The 15,149-nt window shown below is 44.2% G+C and overlaps 2 protein-coding genes across 12 annotated transcripts in view; one reads left to right on the plus strand and one right to left on the minus strand.

Annotated features, from left to right (window-relative positions):
* Positions 1-15,149, minus strand: part of SOX5 (SRY-box transcription factor 5) — a 606,300-nt gene that overhangs the window by 38,544 nt on the left and 552,607 nt on the right. For all 11 annotated transcript variants that reach the window (XM_074937768.1, XM_074937807.1, XM_074937745.1 and 8 more), the window contains one exon: positions 2,337-2,514. In XM_074937768.1, the coding sequence (XP_074793869.1) occupies positions 2,337-2,514 (178 nt within the window). The remainder of the gene's footprint in view (positions 1-2,336; positions 2,515-15,149) is intronic.
* On the plus strand, positions 6,314-8,237 carry LOC141993704 (uncharacterized). The gene is made up of 2 exons (XM_074963250.1): positions 6,314-7,137; positions 7,717-8,237. The coding sequence occupies exons 1-2, from the start codon at positions 6,555-6,557 to the stop codon at positions 8,235-8,237; spliced, it is 1,104 nt and encodes a 367-aa protein (XP_074819351.1). The 5' UTR covers positions 6,314-6,554.

Genomic DNA, 15,149 nt, shown 5'->3' on the forward strand with positions numbered 1-15,149 from the left:
AGTAAAAGGCTCTACATACCATTACCAAGCCTCTGAATCATCCAGTCCTCCATAAAGGACAGATTTTTGATAGGAGCAGCCTGTGTCTGTCCAGTTCTTGTAATGCATTTAAAGACAGCTTATCTTGTACAGTACACACAATGATTCTGTTCAGCTAGCAACCTCAAAAAGTCACTTTCTGTATTGGTAGCTAGGAGATATAAAGCAGTGAACTCTACGTCATTAACAATAACTTAAGTATGTTATCTTTTGCTCCACAGTTTTCCATGGTTTATTAATGGTATAACACATTAATTCTTCTTACAAGAGTGACCTTTAAAGCTCCATTCATCCTCACAGCTGTTATCCAATTACATTATCACTCATTACAGGTACAGTGTTTCAAAATCTGCATTTTGTTAAAAGGAGAAAAGTAAACTGTAGGGATCTCAAATCTATGGAAAATACCATGGGTGGAGGAGGAGGAGAACAAGAGACCGTCTGCCACTGAGAGGCAGGTCAGATTCTTAACTCTATGCTTAGAGCTGCTGTTCACTCTCCTCAGGACAAAGGTTTTAAAGAGAAAAAAAATGAAAACTCAGCCCACTGTACACAGAGAGCAGCAGGGCTAAACATATTAAAGATGCAAATACATTACTAACCTAGCAAGTTAAATAGTGTAGTTCTAATAAGAATAATACATAATAAGTCATGAATTAACAATGGGATATTTATGAAACATTTATGGAGTTCTATAGAATGTCATGCCAGATAAAGTAATTTCCCTTTTCACCCTGGCCATAGAAGTATGTTCTCTATTTGGTGCGTGTAATCATAACTCCCATCAGTCTGCACACTGAGTGAAGACTGTGGGACCCACATATAGGGATTTTAAAGTTGGGGCAGAAGTATGGGTCTTAGTGGTGTATGTGCAACTGGAATATGCTGCACAGTGCACTTGGGTGGAGTACATGTTCATTTATAGGGAGACAGAATGGATGTCTCAAATAGTTTCAATGCATTGCAATGGAAAAATCACAGGAACAGCCAAACTGGAGCAGACCTATGGTCCATTCAGTCCAGTATCGTGTCTCCAAAAGTGGCCAGTACTAGCTGCTTCAGAGGAAGGTGCAAGAAACCCCACAATAAGCAACTGTAGGATAATCTGCCCCTCCCCCGACCCCCTGGAAGCTCTCAACCTAATCCCAAATAGTTAGTGATTAATTTACACCATCCTGCAATCACAATTCAAGTTACAGTAGAACCTCAGAGTTACGAATAGAGGTTGTTTGTAACTCTGACATGTTCATACTCTGGACAAAACATTATGATTGGTTCTTTCAAAAGCTTACAATTGAACATTGACTTATTACAGCTTTGAAATGTTACTATGCAGAAGAAAAATGCTGCTTTCCCTTTATTTTTTAGTCGTTTACATTTAACACAGTACTGTACTATATTTGCTTTTTTTTTTTTTTGGTCTCTGCTGCTGCTTGATTGTGTACTTCTGGTTCCAAATGAGGCGTGTAGTTGACTGGTCAGTTCGTAACTCTGGTGTTTGTAACTCTGAGGTGCTACTGTATTTTCAATCGCTTTGTACAATAGATTGGAAAAGATTATCATTACAATGGGGTGTGTCTGCATGTTATTTATACATATACATTACACATAAGGACATGGCACGCACGTGGGGGCACACATCCCTCCCCCCCTTTTAATATAAAGCACTTGTGAAATATAAAGTGTCAATAATACCAGAACCATTTATTGTTTAAATGGTCACAAGAGAGGCAGTTTTGGAGGGAGGGAGGAATAATAATATATTACAGAACAATACTAAAAGCAGCTAGCCTGACTATTTTCAAGATACAATGTAAAGTATGTTTTGAAATGTACCTGGTGACTTTTTAGTTAGCCATTAATATTACTCCTGGTAGATTAAGCTAAAAGCACAAAGCTTTTCAGTGGACTATGCATCAAACCTGTAATTTTCTAAGGAACTGTATGCACATGTAGACATGTAACTCCTAGGGATTTTTTTAAAGCTTATTCATCAGTTGTTTATACTTTTAAATGGCGAATGTCTGAAATCACTGTAATACAGTAGTAGCCACAAAACAATCATTTATGAATTGTTATCATACATAAGTATTTGAAATAACACAAGTTTTGCCCATGCGGAATGTGAAGAGTTAATGCACTACTGAGATCACTGAGCGCTTTTCCACATGAATGCAATATTAGGCCCCACCTTCGATTTATCATATGCCATTGTGTGGCATTGGTTGGCAAATGCTGATTTTTTTTAATGCTGACCTCTGAGCTACATCAACAAAACCAAAAGAAAACAAACGTACCTATTGTGTTAACTCTGGCTGAAGGACTGGCTAATGTTGCTGGCACTGAGGATTTGAGTGAACCGGCCCCACTGTTTATTCTCAGAGCTGGCATATGAGGAGAAGTGGGCGATGTCGGAGATTTTCCCTCGGATGTCTTGGGTTTAGCTGAGAGGTTCAGCGGCTGGGCCACTTCATCCTACAACGAGCACAAGATAAAGCATGTCATAAAGATGCTGCTGCCGCTGCCATAGTTGTACCCAAACACATATGGTCACGTTCCATTCATGTGAAGTTGCAAATGAGTGATCCTAAAAACACATCATGCAACATTTCCTATGATGCCATGATGTTAGGTCAGCTGGGAATCAAAATGACCCATGAACTGGAGAATTAGAGTACATTCTTTATTTGCACAATGTACATAAGAATTTTCTCCAAATTTGCATCTGCATGATACATAGTTATACAATCCGAACAGGAGTACAATTACAATAATATTTTGTGTAATTTTTAAAAACTTGAGATAGGTGGAAGAAATAAAAATTAATCACAACTTCCGTCTAAAATTCAACCTCAACCCAAACTTACTTGTAGTTCTAAAACTTGGGTAAACTTGTGTGAGTAAATGTGTTGATTTTGTATTTCTATTTTTATTTTCCTCTGAACTCCCTGGTTTTCACAAGTACCAAAGTATCATAAGCAATCTCTTTTATGGGTATTTTTACCCAGTCAGAACCAGAAAGTCAGTTTTTGTGCTAGTTCCAGCTTCCAAATCTCCATCAGAGATTTGCATAATTTAGAATAAGCATCTAAACTTTTGGATTTTTATAGGAAACTTTAGAGGTTCACTAATAATTACCATGGTTGTGTACATTGAAAACATGGGCCAAGTTCATAAAAAGAGTTCAACTACGAGTGAAATCAACAGGAGTTATATTTGCTTTGTTCAGGACTGAATCTGGCATATTATATATAGAGAGAGAAAGAGAGAGAAAGAGAGAGAGCAATAAACAATTCTGAACAATACATTAAAAATCAAAAGTCACTTGTTTTGGTTTGACTCTAACGAAAAGCAAAAGAAGGATCAGAGAAGCCCCTTTCTGTCCCTACAGAGGAGATACAATAGTAAACACTTTTTAAAAAATTACTTTTTAATATCCAGAAATGGTATCTATGTTTTCGGACCATTCTGCCACATACTTATCTGCAACTTGTGTGCCTGCTATTATCCTATCATGCCAAAGCAGGATATGTTAAAGATGTCCTTGCAGAGCTAAACTTTACTCTGCAACTTGTGAATTAAGAAGCCCATCCTTTAACTAATGGAAGTAATATTTTTGCATGGGGTCTATTACAGATATAATAGGGTTGATTCTGGTCTCCCTTTGTAAGTTTTACTTTTAAGAAAGTCCATTTGCTCCTATGAAATTACTTCCGACTGACACCAGTGAGAAATCAGAATCAGGCCCATAAAGTAGGACTGGTAAATGTGGAGCAAACTCCACTGGAATTTTTCCCTGTTACTGTTGGAGTATCTGAAACTACTGTAATACTAATTCTGGTCCAAAGAATGCAGTATGCTGCAGAAAGCAAGGAATTGTCCAGTGGTCTATATTGCATATGGAAACATGTTATATAAATATGAATGTCTTCACCATCATACAACCTACTTATAATTCTGCAAAGCACTGTTATGCCACCTTTCAATTATCTCAAACAGGTAAGCTTCTGAGTTGTGCCTTTATTATATGTGAATGTATTTGATTACTTTATACTTCATAGTTAAAAATGAATTAAAGCAGAATAAACAAAATGATCAGGGAAATAAAGGACAAAAATGTCATCTTTAAAGTGATAGTAAAGTTCTCCTAGATATTTTCTGTGAAGAATAATACAGAAAAAAATCAGTGGGCAAAATGTTCAAAAGTGCCCAAGTGATTTAGGAGCCTAAATCCTATTTTCAACAGTGACTTAGCTCACTTAGAAGCACTCATTGTTTTTCCATAACACTTAGCTCCTTAGAGGCTTCTGGAAATTTTACCCAGTTTAACTGAAATTATTTGATATGTGTAAATTTACAATGTTTAGAACCCATTCCACTCAAGACTAAGAAATACAAATCCAGTCCTGGTGCTTACTTGACTGTTGATGGACATTCACATCTGAATAAAACACAGCCACTGTGTTGCTAAATGGGATGGGGTTTGTCCTGTTGTTCCACTACTTTCAATAGAAAACAACAGCACATCCGTGGTAGATCAGCAGTGAAGCGGTTAAATTAAAAAGTGCAATTTAAAAAAAAACAAACCAAACCCAAACCCCAACAAACCCAACCACCTGTGTTGATGAAATGTGCCAGACTAATATCCCTGGAGACCAAAGTCCTCTATTTAGCACAGAATAGATCACCAGAAGCAATGCACACTTCCCCACCAACTTTTATCAGCTCCCTTCCAGAGAGGTCAGTTTCCATGTACATTCAATTCTTGACCTCTATTATAAGTGCCAAAAAAGGGGTTGATTAGTTCCAGATATGGTGATGAGCTCTGCGAAGAAATGTCTGTTCACTGGAAACCTGACTGAGACCACCACCTCATTTCATATAGGCCATCAAACAGTCATCAGATGCGAATGGCTTTCACTGACCATAAAGACTTAGACTAGACTCAGATTTTCATTTTAGAGGTGAGGGCTCCATGCCCTCTCCCTTTAGAACGAATCTTTGGGCTATCCAGTCCCACTGAGCTTCACTTCCTTTCCTTCTTTTCTTCTCTCTCTCTTTTCCCTGCCTCCCTCACTCTCATCCTCCCCCCCCCTTTTTTTTTTCTGGTGTGAAGTGCAAGGCTTTCCGTTAGCTCACTAAGCAGTTTTATTTTTTATGTCTCATTTAATGCAAGTTGGAAATGGAGGTGGCGGTCTTTCTGTCTGAGTTACCCTGCCATAGAGATGTCTGTGCTGTAATTATTCGTGGTGCTAAGAATGCTCTTCTTCATTCAAGCCAGCACAGCTTTCTCTGGAGCCAAGAAGTGTAAGGCCTTGTGGAAATAATAGAAGTCGACAGTTCCAGAGCTGATAAATGTCATTCCAAATTGCCCCTTCATTCACTTTCATTGTGTGTTCAGGCTAATGGTAAATTAATTGGAGGTCACACAAGTTTGGTTCTTATACAGGAGAATGAGTGGACTATTTTGAGCTATTACACATATTTACAACATGATGTTACTTTACCGTTCAGAGTTCATAATATTTTACCTCTCTTATTTCAAAAGGCCCTATCAAACCCAAATTTGGACTAAAATGCCATTTAAAATCTGGTCTGAGAGTTTAAAAATTCTGAGTCAGATCCTTAGGATCTGGTATAAAAAAAAGTTTGGGGATTTGGTTATAATGTACAATTGTTTTGAACATGAAGATCAACAACAGAACCTTCATTCAATATGTGATGGAACACTTTATCCCTTCCTTACTTGCAGATATATGTTTAAATTCTCTGGACCAGAGATTCTACTCTCAACTTTCCCAATTCAAATTGGGAAGAGCTGCATTTACTTCATTATTGATTTACACCTGTGTAACTTAGAGGAGAATTTGGCATTTTGCCTTCTTACCATTATTTTTACCAATACAGTTGCAGCTAGTATGTTGCCAGCTTAAAAGTCTAGCAGGCCTGATTTTCATTTATACTGAGGGCCCTTTATACCACTCTGGCAGTGTAAAAGGCCCTTGTGTAAATAAAAATCAGACCCAACATGATCAGTCCAGTAGACAGTGCCTGTAAGGGGGGGGACAGAGATTTTTTTAGGTGGATCACAGAGTCTAACATTACTTTCCACACTTACTTTTATTAGAGGAAACCCAACATTGATTGGTCCCTGCCTCAGCCCTGGTCTACACTAGGACTTTAGGTCGAATTTAGCAGCATTAAATCGATGTAAACCTGCACCCGTCCACACGATGAAGCCCTTTATTTCGACTTAAAGGGCTCTTAAAATCGATTTCCTTACTCCACCCCTGACAAGCGGATTAGCGCTTAAATCGGCCTTGCCGGGTCGAATTTGGGGTACTGTGGACACAATTCGACGGTATTGGCCTCCGGGAGCTATCCCAGAGTGCTCCATTTTGACCGCTCTGGACAGCACTCTCAACTCAGATGCACTGGCCAGGTAGACAGGAAAAGAACCGCGAACTTTTGAATCTCATTTCCTGTTTGGCCAGCGTGGCAAGCTGCAGGTGACCATGCAGAGCTCATCAGCAGAAGTGACCATGATGGAGTCTCAGAATCGCAAAAGAGCTCCAGCATGGACCGAACGGGAGGTACGGGATCTGATCGCTGTATGGGGAGAGGAATCCGTGCTATCAGAACTCCGTTCCAGTTTTCGAAATGCCAAAACCTTTGTCAAAATCTCCCAGGGCATGAAGGACAGAGGCCATAACAGGGACCCGAAGCAGTGCCGCGTGAAACTGAAGGAGCTGAGGCAAGCCTACCAGAAAACCAGAGAGGCGAACGGCCGCTCCGGGTCAGAGCCCCAAACATGCCGCTTCTATGATGAGCTGCATGCCATTTTAGGGGGTTCAGCCACCACTACCCCAGCCGTGTTGTTTGACTCCTTCAATGGAGATGGAGGCAATACGGAAGCAGGTTTTGGGGACGAAGAAGATGATGATGAGGAGGAGGTTGTAGATAGCTCACAGCAAGCAAGCGGAGAAACCGGATTTCCCGACAGCCAGGAACTGTTTCTCACCCTGGACCTGGAGCCAGTACCCCCTGAACCCACCCAAGGCTGCCTCCTGGACCCAGCAGGTGGAGAAGGGACCTCCGGTGAGTGTACCTTTTAAAATACTATACATGGTTTAAAAGCAAGCATGTGAAAGGATTACTCTGCCCTGGCATTCGCGGCTCTCCTGGATATACTCCCAAAGCCTTTGCAAAAGGTTTCTGGGGAGGGCAGACTTATTGCGTCCTTCATGGTAGGACACTATACCACTCCAGGCCAGTAACACGTACTCGGGAATCATTGTACAACAAAGCATTGCAGTGTATGTTTGCTGGCGTTCAAGCAACATCCGTTCATGTGTTATCCTCAGGAGAGTGAGATATAATCCATGGTCACCTGGTTGAAATAGGGTGCTTTTCTTCAGGGGACACTCAGAGGAGCCCATTCCTGCTGGGCTGTTTGCCTGCGGCTGAACAGAAATGTTCCCCGCTGTTAGCCACAGGGAGGGGGGAGGGTTGAGGGGGTAGCCACGCGGTGGGGGGAGGCAAAATGCGACCTTGTAACGAAAGCACATGTGCTATGTATGTAATGTTAACAGCAAGGTTTACCCTGAAAGAGTGTAGCCAGTGTTTTATAAAATGTGTCTTTTTAAATACCGCAGTCCCTTTTCTTTTCTCCACCAGCTGCATGTGTTTCAATGATCACAGGATCTTCTCCTTCCCAGAGGCTAGTGAAGATTAGAAAGAAAAAAAAACGCACTCGAGATGAAATGTTCTCCGAGCTCATGCTGTCCTCCCACACTGACAGAGCACAGACGAATGCGTGGAGGCAAATAATGTCAGACTGCAGGAAAGCACAAAATGACCAGGAGGAGAGGTGGCGGGCTGAAGAGAGTAAGTGGCGGGCTGAAGAGAGGGCTGAAGCTCGAATGTGGCGACAGCGTGATGAGAGGAGGCAGGATTCAATGCTGAGGCTGCTGGAGGACCAAACCAGTATGCTCCAGTGTATGGTTGAGCTGCAGCAAAGGCAGCTGGAGCACAGACTGCCACTACAGCCCCTGTGTAACCAACCGCCCTCCTCCCCAAGTTCCATAGCCTCCACACCCAGACGCCCAAGAACGCGGTGGGGGGGCCACCGGCCAACCAGCCACTCCACCACAGAGGATTGCCCCAAAAAAAGAAGGCTGTCATTCAATAAATTTTAAAGTTGTAAACTTTTAAAGTGCTGTGTGGCATTTTCCTTCCCTCCTCCACCACCCCTCCTGGGCTACCTTGGTAGTCATCCCCCTATTTGTGTGATGAATGAATAAAGAATGCATGAATGTGAAGCAACAATGACTTTATTGCCTCTGCAAGAGGTGATCAAAGGGAGGAGGGGAGGGTGGTTAGCTTACAAGGAAGTAGAGTGAACCAAGGGGCGGGGGGTTTCATCAAGGAGAAACAAACAGAACTTTCACACCGTAGCCTGGCCAGTCATGAAACTGGTTTTCAAAGCCTCTCTGATGCGTACCGCACCCTCCTGTGCTCTTCTAACCGCCCTGGTGTCTGGCTGCGCATAACCAGCAGCCAGGCGATTTGCCTCAACCTCCCACCCCGCCATAAACGTCTCCCCCTTACTCTCACAGATATTGTGGAGCACACAGCAAGCAGTAATAACAGTGGGAATATTGGTTTCGCTGAGGTCTAACCGAGTCAGTAAACTGCGCCAGCGCGCCTTTAAACGTCCAAATGCACATTCTACCACCATTCTGCACTTGCTCAGCCTGTAGTTGAACAGCTCCTGACTACTGTCCAGGCTGCCTGTATACGGCTTCATGAGCCATGGCATTAAGGGGTAGGCTGGGTCCCCAAGGATACATATAGGCATTTCAACATCACCAACAGTTATTTTCTGGTCTGGGGATAAAGTCCCTTCCTGCAGCTTTTGAAACAGACCAGAGTTCCTGAAGATGCGAGCGTCATGTACCTTTCCCGGCCATCCCACGTTGATGTTGGTGAAACGTCCCTTGTGATCCACCAGAGCTTGCAGCACTATTGAAAAGTACCCCTTGCGGTTTATGTACTCGCCGGCTTGGTGCTCCGGTGCCAAGATAGGGATATGGGTTCCGTCTATGGCCCCACCACAGTTAGGGAATCCCATTGCAGCAAAGCCATCCACTATGACCTGCACATTTCCCAAGGTCACTACCCTTGATATCAGCAGATCTTTGATTGCGTGGGCTACTTGCATCACAGCAGCCCCCACAGTAGATTTGCCCACTCCAAATTGATTCCCAACTGACCGGTAGCTGTCTGGCGTTGCAAGCTTCCACAGGGCTATCGCCACTCGTTTCTCAACTGTGAGGGCTGCTCTCATCTTGGTATTCATGCGCTTCAGGGCAGGGGAAAGCAAGTCACAAAGTTCCATGAAAGTGCCCTTACGCATGCGAAAGTTTCGCAGCCACTGGGAATCGTCCCAGACCTGCAACACTATGCGGTCCCACCAGTCTGTGCTTGTTTCCCGAGCCCAGAATCGGCGTTCCACAGCATGAACCTGCCCCATTAGCACCATTATGCATGCATTGGCAGGGCCCATGCTTTCAGAGAAATCTGTGTCCATGTCCTGATCACTCACGTGACCGCGCTGACGTCGCCTCCTCGCCCGGTAGCGCTTTGCCAGGTTCTGGTGCTGCATATACTGCTGGATAATGCGTGTGGTGTTTAATGTGCTCCTAATTGCCAAAGTGAGCTGAGCGGACTCCATGCTTGCCTTGGTATGGCGTCCGCACAGAAAAAAGGCGCGGAATGATTGTCTGCCGTTGCTCTGACGGAGGGAGGGGCGACTGACGACACGGCTTACAGGGTTGGCTTCAGGAGGCTAAAATCCACAAAGGGGGTGGCTTTACATCAAGGAGTAGTTCAGGCAGGACTTCACGGAGGGTTCCAATAAGAAATGGTGCACCTAAGTTATTGTTCTTATTGGAACAAGGAGGTTAGCCTGGCCTCTGATTGATACATGGCTAGATCTACCTCGCAGCACCTTCTCTGTGAGTGACTGCAGTGTGACCTAGAGGAATGAGTCCCCTAGACAGGGCAGGAGGCAAATGAGTACAAAACAAATCTGGTCTATTTCTTGTTTTGATCCACTCCATCTATCTTTTACATCTTTGGCTGGCAGCAGACGGTGCAGAAGGACTGCAAGCCATCCACATCTCATGGCTGCTTGGCAGAAGATGGCACAGTACGACTGCTAGCCATCCTCATCTCTTGCCTGCCTGGCAGAAGATGGCACAGTACGATTGCTAGCCATCGTCATCTCTTGCCTGCCCGGCAGAAGATGGTACAATACGATTGCTAGCCATCATCATCTCTTGCCTGCCCGGCAGAAGATGGTACAATACGACTGCTAGCAATCCGTATTGCCTGCCTGCTCACCATTAGACGGTTCAATACGACTGACTGCAGGACTAAAGAGAATGACCTGGTCAAGTCACCAAAAATTTAGTCCCTGCGCCCATGTCTGCCCAGGCGCTCCCAGCCGACGTGGCCAGGAGCACCTCGGACATGACGAGGACGGCTACCAGTCATACTGCACCGTCTGCTGCCAGAAGGCAATGGGTTGCTGCTACTGTGTAGCAATGCCGTACCGCGTCTGCCAGCACCCAGGAGACATACGGTGACGGTTACCTGAGCGGGCTCCATGCTTGCGGTGGTATGGCGTCCGCACAGGTAACTCAGGAAAAAAGGCGCGAAACAATTGTCTGCCCTTGCCTTCACGGGAGGGAGGGAGGGAACGGGGGCCGGACAATATGTACCCAGAACCACCCGCGACAATGTTTTAGCCCAATCAGAGTGCTCCATTGGGCTGCTCTGGACAGCACTCTCAACTCAGATGCACGATTGTTTGCCGTTGCTCTGACGCAGGGAGGGGCGACTGAGGACACGGATAAAGGGTAGAGTTCACGGAGGGTTCCAATAAGAAATGGTGCACCTAAGTTATTGTTCTTATTGGAACAAGGAGGTTAGCCTGGCCTCTGATTGATACATGGCTAGATCTACCTTGCTGCACCTTCTCTGTGCGTGACTGCAGTGTGACCTAGAGGAATGAGTCCCCTAGACAGGGGAGAAGGCAAATGAGTACAAAACAAATCTGGTCTATTTCTTGTTTTGATCCACTCCATCTATCTTTTACATCTTTGGCTAGCAGCAGACGGTGCAGAAGGACTGCATGCCATCCACATCTCATGGCTGCTCGGCAGAAGACGGTGCAATAGGACTGCTAGCAATCCATATTGCCTGCCTGCTCACCATAAGACGGTTCAATAGGACTGACTGCCGGACTAAAAAAAATGACCTGGTCAAGTCACTAAAAATTTAGTCCCTGCGCCCATGTCTGCCCAGGCGCTCCTGATCGACCTCACACAGGCGACCAGGAACACCTCGGACATGACGAGGACGGCTACCAGTCGTACTGTACCGTCTGCTGCCAGAAGGCAATGGGTTGCTGCTACTGTGTAGCAATGCCGTACCGCGTCTGCCAGCACCCAGGAGACATATGGTGACGGTTACCTGAGCAGGCTCCATGCTTGCGGTGGTATGGCGTCCGCACAGGTAACTCAGGAAAAAAGGCGCGAAACAATTGTCTGCCCTTGCCTTCACGGAGGGAGGGAGGGAACGGGGGCCGGACAATATGTACCCAGAACCACCCGCGACAATGTTTTAGCCCAATCAGAGTGCTCCATTGTGACTGCTCTGGACAGCACTCTCAACTCAGATGCACGATTGTTTGCCATTGCTCTGACGCAGGGAGGGGCGACTGAGGACACGGCTTACAGGGTTGACTTCACGGAGGGTTCCAATAAGAAATGGTGCACCTAAGTTATTGTTCTTATTGGAACAAGGAGGTTAGCCTGGCCTCTGATTGATACATGGCTAGATCTACCTCGCTGCACCTTCTCTGTGAGTGACTGCAGTGTGACCTAGAGGAATGATTCCCCTAGACAGGGGAGGAGGCAAATGAGTACAAACAAATCTGGTCTATTTCTTGTTTTGATCCACTCCATCTATCTTTTACATCTTTGGCTGGCAGCAGACGGTGCAGAAGGACATATTGCCTGCCTGCTCACCATAAGACAGTTCAATAGGACTGACTGCCGGACTAAAAAAAATGACCTGGTCAAGTCACTAAAAATTTAGTCCCTGCGCCCATGTCTGCCCAGGCGCTCCTGATCACACAGGCGACCAGGAGTACCTCGGACATGACGAGGACGGCTACCAGTCGTATTGTACCGTCTGCTGCCACAAGGCAATGGGTTGCTGCTACTGTGTAGCAATGCCGTGCCACGTCTGCCAGCACCCAGGAGACATACGGTGACGGTTACCTGAGCGGGCTCCATGCTTGCGGTGGTATGGCGTCCGCACAGGTAACTCAGGAAAAAAGGCGCGAAACAATTGTCTGCCCTTGCTTTCACGGAGGGAGGGAGGGAAGGGGGGGACTGACGATATGTACCCAGAACCACCCGCGACAATGTTTCAGCCCCATCAGGCATTGGGATCTCAACCCAGAATTCCAATGGGCAGCGGAGACTGCGGGAACTGTGGGATAGCTACCCACAGTGCAACGCTCCAGAAGTCGACTCTAGCCTCGGTACTGTGGAAGCACTCCGCCGAGTTAATGCACTTAATGCACTTCTGTGGGGACACACACACTCGAATATATAAAACCGATTTCTAAAAAACCGACTTCTATAAATTCGACCTTATTCCGTAGTGTAGACATACCCTCACTCCCCCAACACACACACATGCAGAGTTATTCTAAGATACCAGTGAAAAGAACAGGACAATTTTTTTTCCTGAAGAGTTAATAAAGTCAAACATTTATTTATATAGTCAGCCCAAACTATTAATGCTTAAAGCAGAAGACATTAAGACCTAAAAGTCTTGTAATAATATAAACACAGATGTGATGAAAGTGAAATATGATCTCGATTAAAGGTTATGAAATGTTTCCTTTAAAAAGTGGCATATTTGGCTAACAAAACAAAATAAAAAATTAAGAAATAAACGTGGGGAGCAAAGCAGAAGCAAAAACATACCACTAAGGCTGCTAAAAGGAAGTATATGCAGCAGAACCAATGCATTGTAATGGAGATTTCAGTCCCTTATGCCATGGTAATATCAGCACAGCATTCTTTCCAACAGCCTTAGTGGTTTGCTTTCCTTTGTTGAAAGATCATCATAAACTATACCAGAGATGGACCCAATACCTCATTAACTTTGGGACTATGAGGAGGTCAGATCCTAGATCTGATAAGCTTTTACAGCTGGTTCCTAGTCCTATAATGGACAAAAACAAAACTCCAGATCTGAATCCTCCTGAACGATTTTTTTTTTGGGGGGGGGGGAGGGGAGGAAAGGAGGAGGAAGGGGTAGAGGAGATGTGGGGAGATCAGAGAATTCAAGATCTGAATTTTGTATCTTGGAATCACCTGGATTCGTAGTGCTTTAAGCTTTCTCACTAAAGCATCATGTATCGTGTAAAACAAAGCCTTCTACCTGAGGATTTAAGTGTCTTATAAACATAAATATAAACAAGCCAAAACACTCCTGATGGGTTAGGTATGTACCACACCCATTTTATAGATGTTTGTATTGTTCTTTGTAAATGTAAAGGGCTAAATAAATTCTAAGTGTTATTAATACAGATAGGAAAAATGAGGCAGACAGAGGCTAAGTGATTTGCCCAAGGTCATGTTGTAAATCAGTTTACTGGAGTAAACCCTAGAATCCTGACTCCCCCGTCACTAATATTGTCCCACCAAATAACTGACTGAAATTATTTTTTCTTTAAGGTCTCTATGGGACAGATCCTGAGGTCTCTACTCAGTCCTTACTCAGACAAAAACCACATGAAGCCAATGGGATTTTTGTTTGAGTAGGAATTTTAGCAGGGACTGCAATACCCTCTTCTGAGTCCCTCTTTTTCAGTTAATAAAAAACCATGCCACTTCGTATGGTGGGAACTGAATGAAAGAGTGCTGACCCGGATGAGTGCACCAGTCTCGGGGTGGGGGGGGAAGAGATCAGATAGATCCATTTAGATTTTAATAATCTAGTTTCTTTTCACATATATTATATATTAGTTTACTATTAAAATACAGTTATTGAAACACCGTGTTGTAGAATAAGCCCAAGCACTTCATCCCTCAACAGTACAAACTGAAGGTCCAGGTTGCAGAGTTTATTACAAAATCATGAACTACACTGTGCATCATCTGACTGGCAATACAAATGTGCTTAAATGACCTGGCATAAGTACAGCCTAGTGTGTTCTACTAAAGAGGCTTTTCATGACCTCTGGGAACACATTCACCACATATTGCTGCCTATCTAAATGACCTTGACGGTACAAATTACAGCCAAACGAGTTAGAAACAAGGAGCCAGAAAGGGGGTTTCTCAAAGAATGCATCCCCCATCTCTCCGGAAACAAAGCCATGGCCCCACTTCCCCCACCCTCTCTCTCTTTCATGGAGATCTTCATTTCAACAAAAATGCAAAATATGGAGCATTTACTGGTGCGTCTGGGCAGAAGACAATGTTGCTATTGTTGCACGTTGAACAATACACCCAGTCACTGGCCTAGCAGTCCAGTCATGCGCTTATCCAGAAATGTTTAACCAGTAAATATATATCAAAAACAGGGGTGCATTTGCACACACACAAATAAAATCCTTCAACATTATTGTCCCCTGAAGAGTACAGCTGTCCCCACACAGAACAATACCGGCAGTTCTTTTTCTTTTATCATAGTCACTCATGAAATTATCAGTGGTGATAATAAGACGACGAGAGGTAAAGGCAGTTGTTAAACATGTTGTATAAATGAATCATACTGCTGATATTATCCTCACTGATTAAATAATTGTATTAAATTAAGCAAGGATGTTCAAACGACAGGATGGCTGAATTAGATAATGTTCATCTGCAGCTGCACCTCCTCCTGCCACATTTCCAAGTTTTGATTAAGAATAATGCATCCCTTCCTCTAGAAGTGGAAATTTATGTATCTACACAGAGACACAACAAGACGGGGGGGAAGACAGAGAGACCGACCTCTGGGTCATAATATGACGA

This window comes from Natator depressus, chromosome 1 (assembly GCF_965152275.1).
Source record: "Natator depressus isolate rNatDep1 chromosome 1, rNatDep2.hap1, whole genome shotgun sequence".
In the NCBI taxonomy this organism is placed as follows: Eukaryota; Metazoa; Chordata; order Testudines; family Cheloniidae; genus Natator; species Natator depressus.

What these genes read in the sequence shown, in the direction of transcription:
- LOC141993704 (XM_074963250.1), top strand. Translation starts at nt 6,555, where the DNA reads ATGCAGAGCTCATCAGCAGAAGTGACCATGATGGAGTCTCAGAATCGC. An exon ending in AGGTGGAGAAGGGACCTCCG is followed by an intron (nt 7,138 to 7,716) that starts GTGAGTGTACCT and finishes TTTCTCCACCAG; the next exon opens with CTGCATGTGTTTCAATGATC.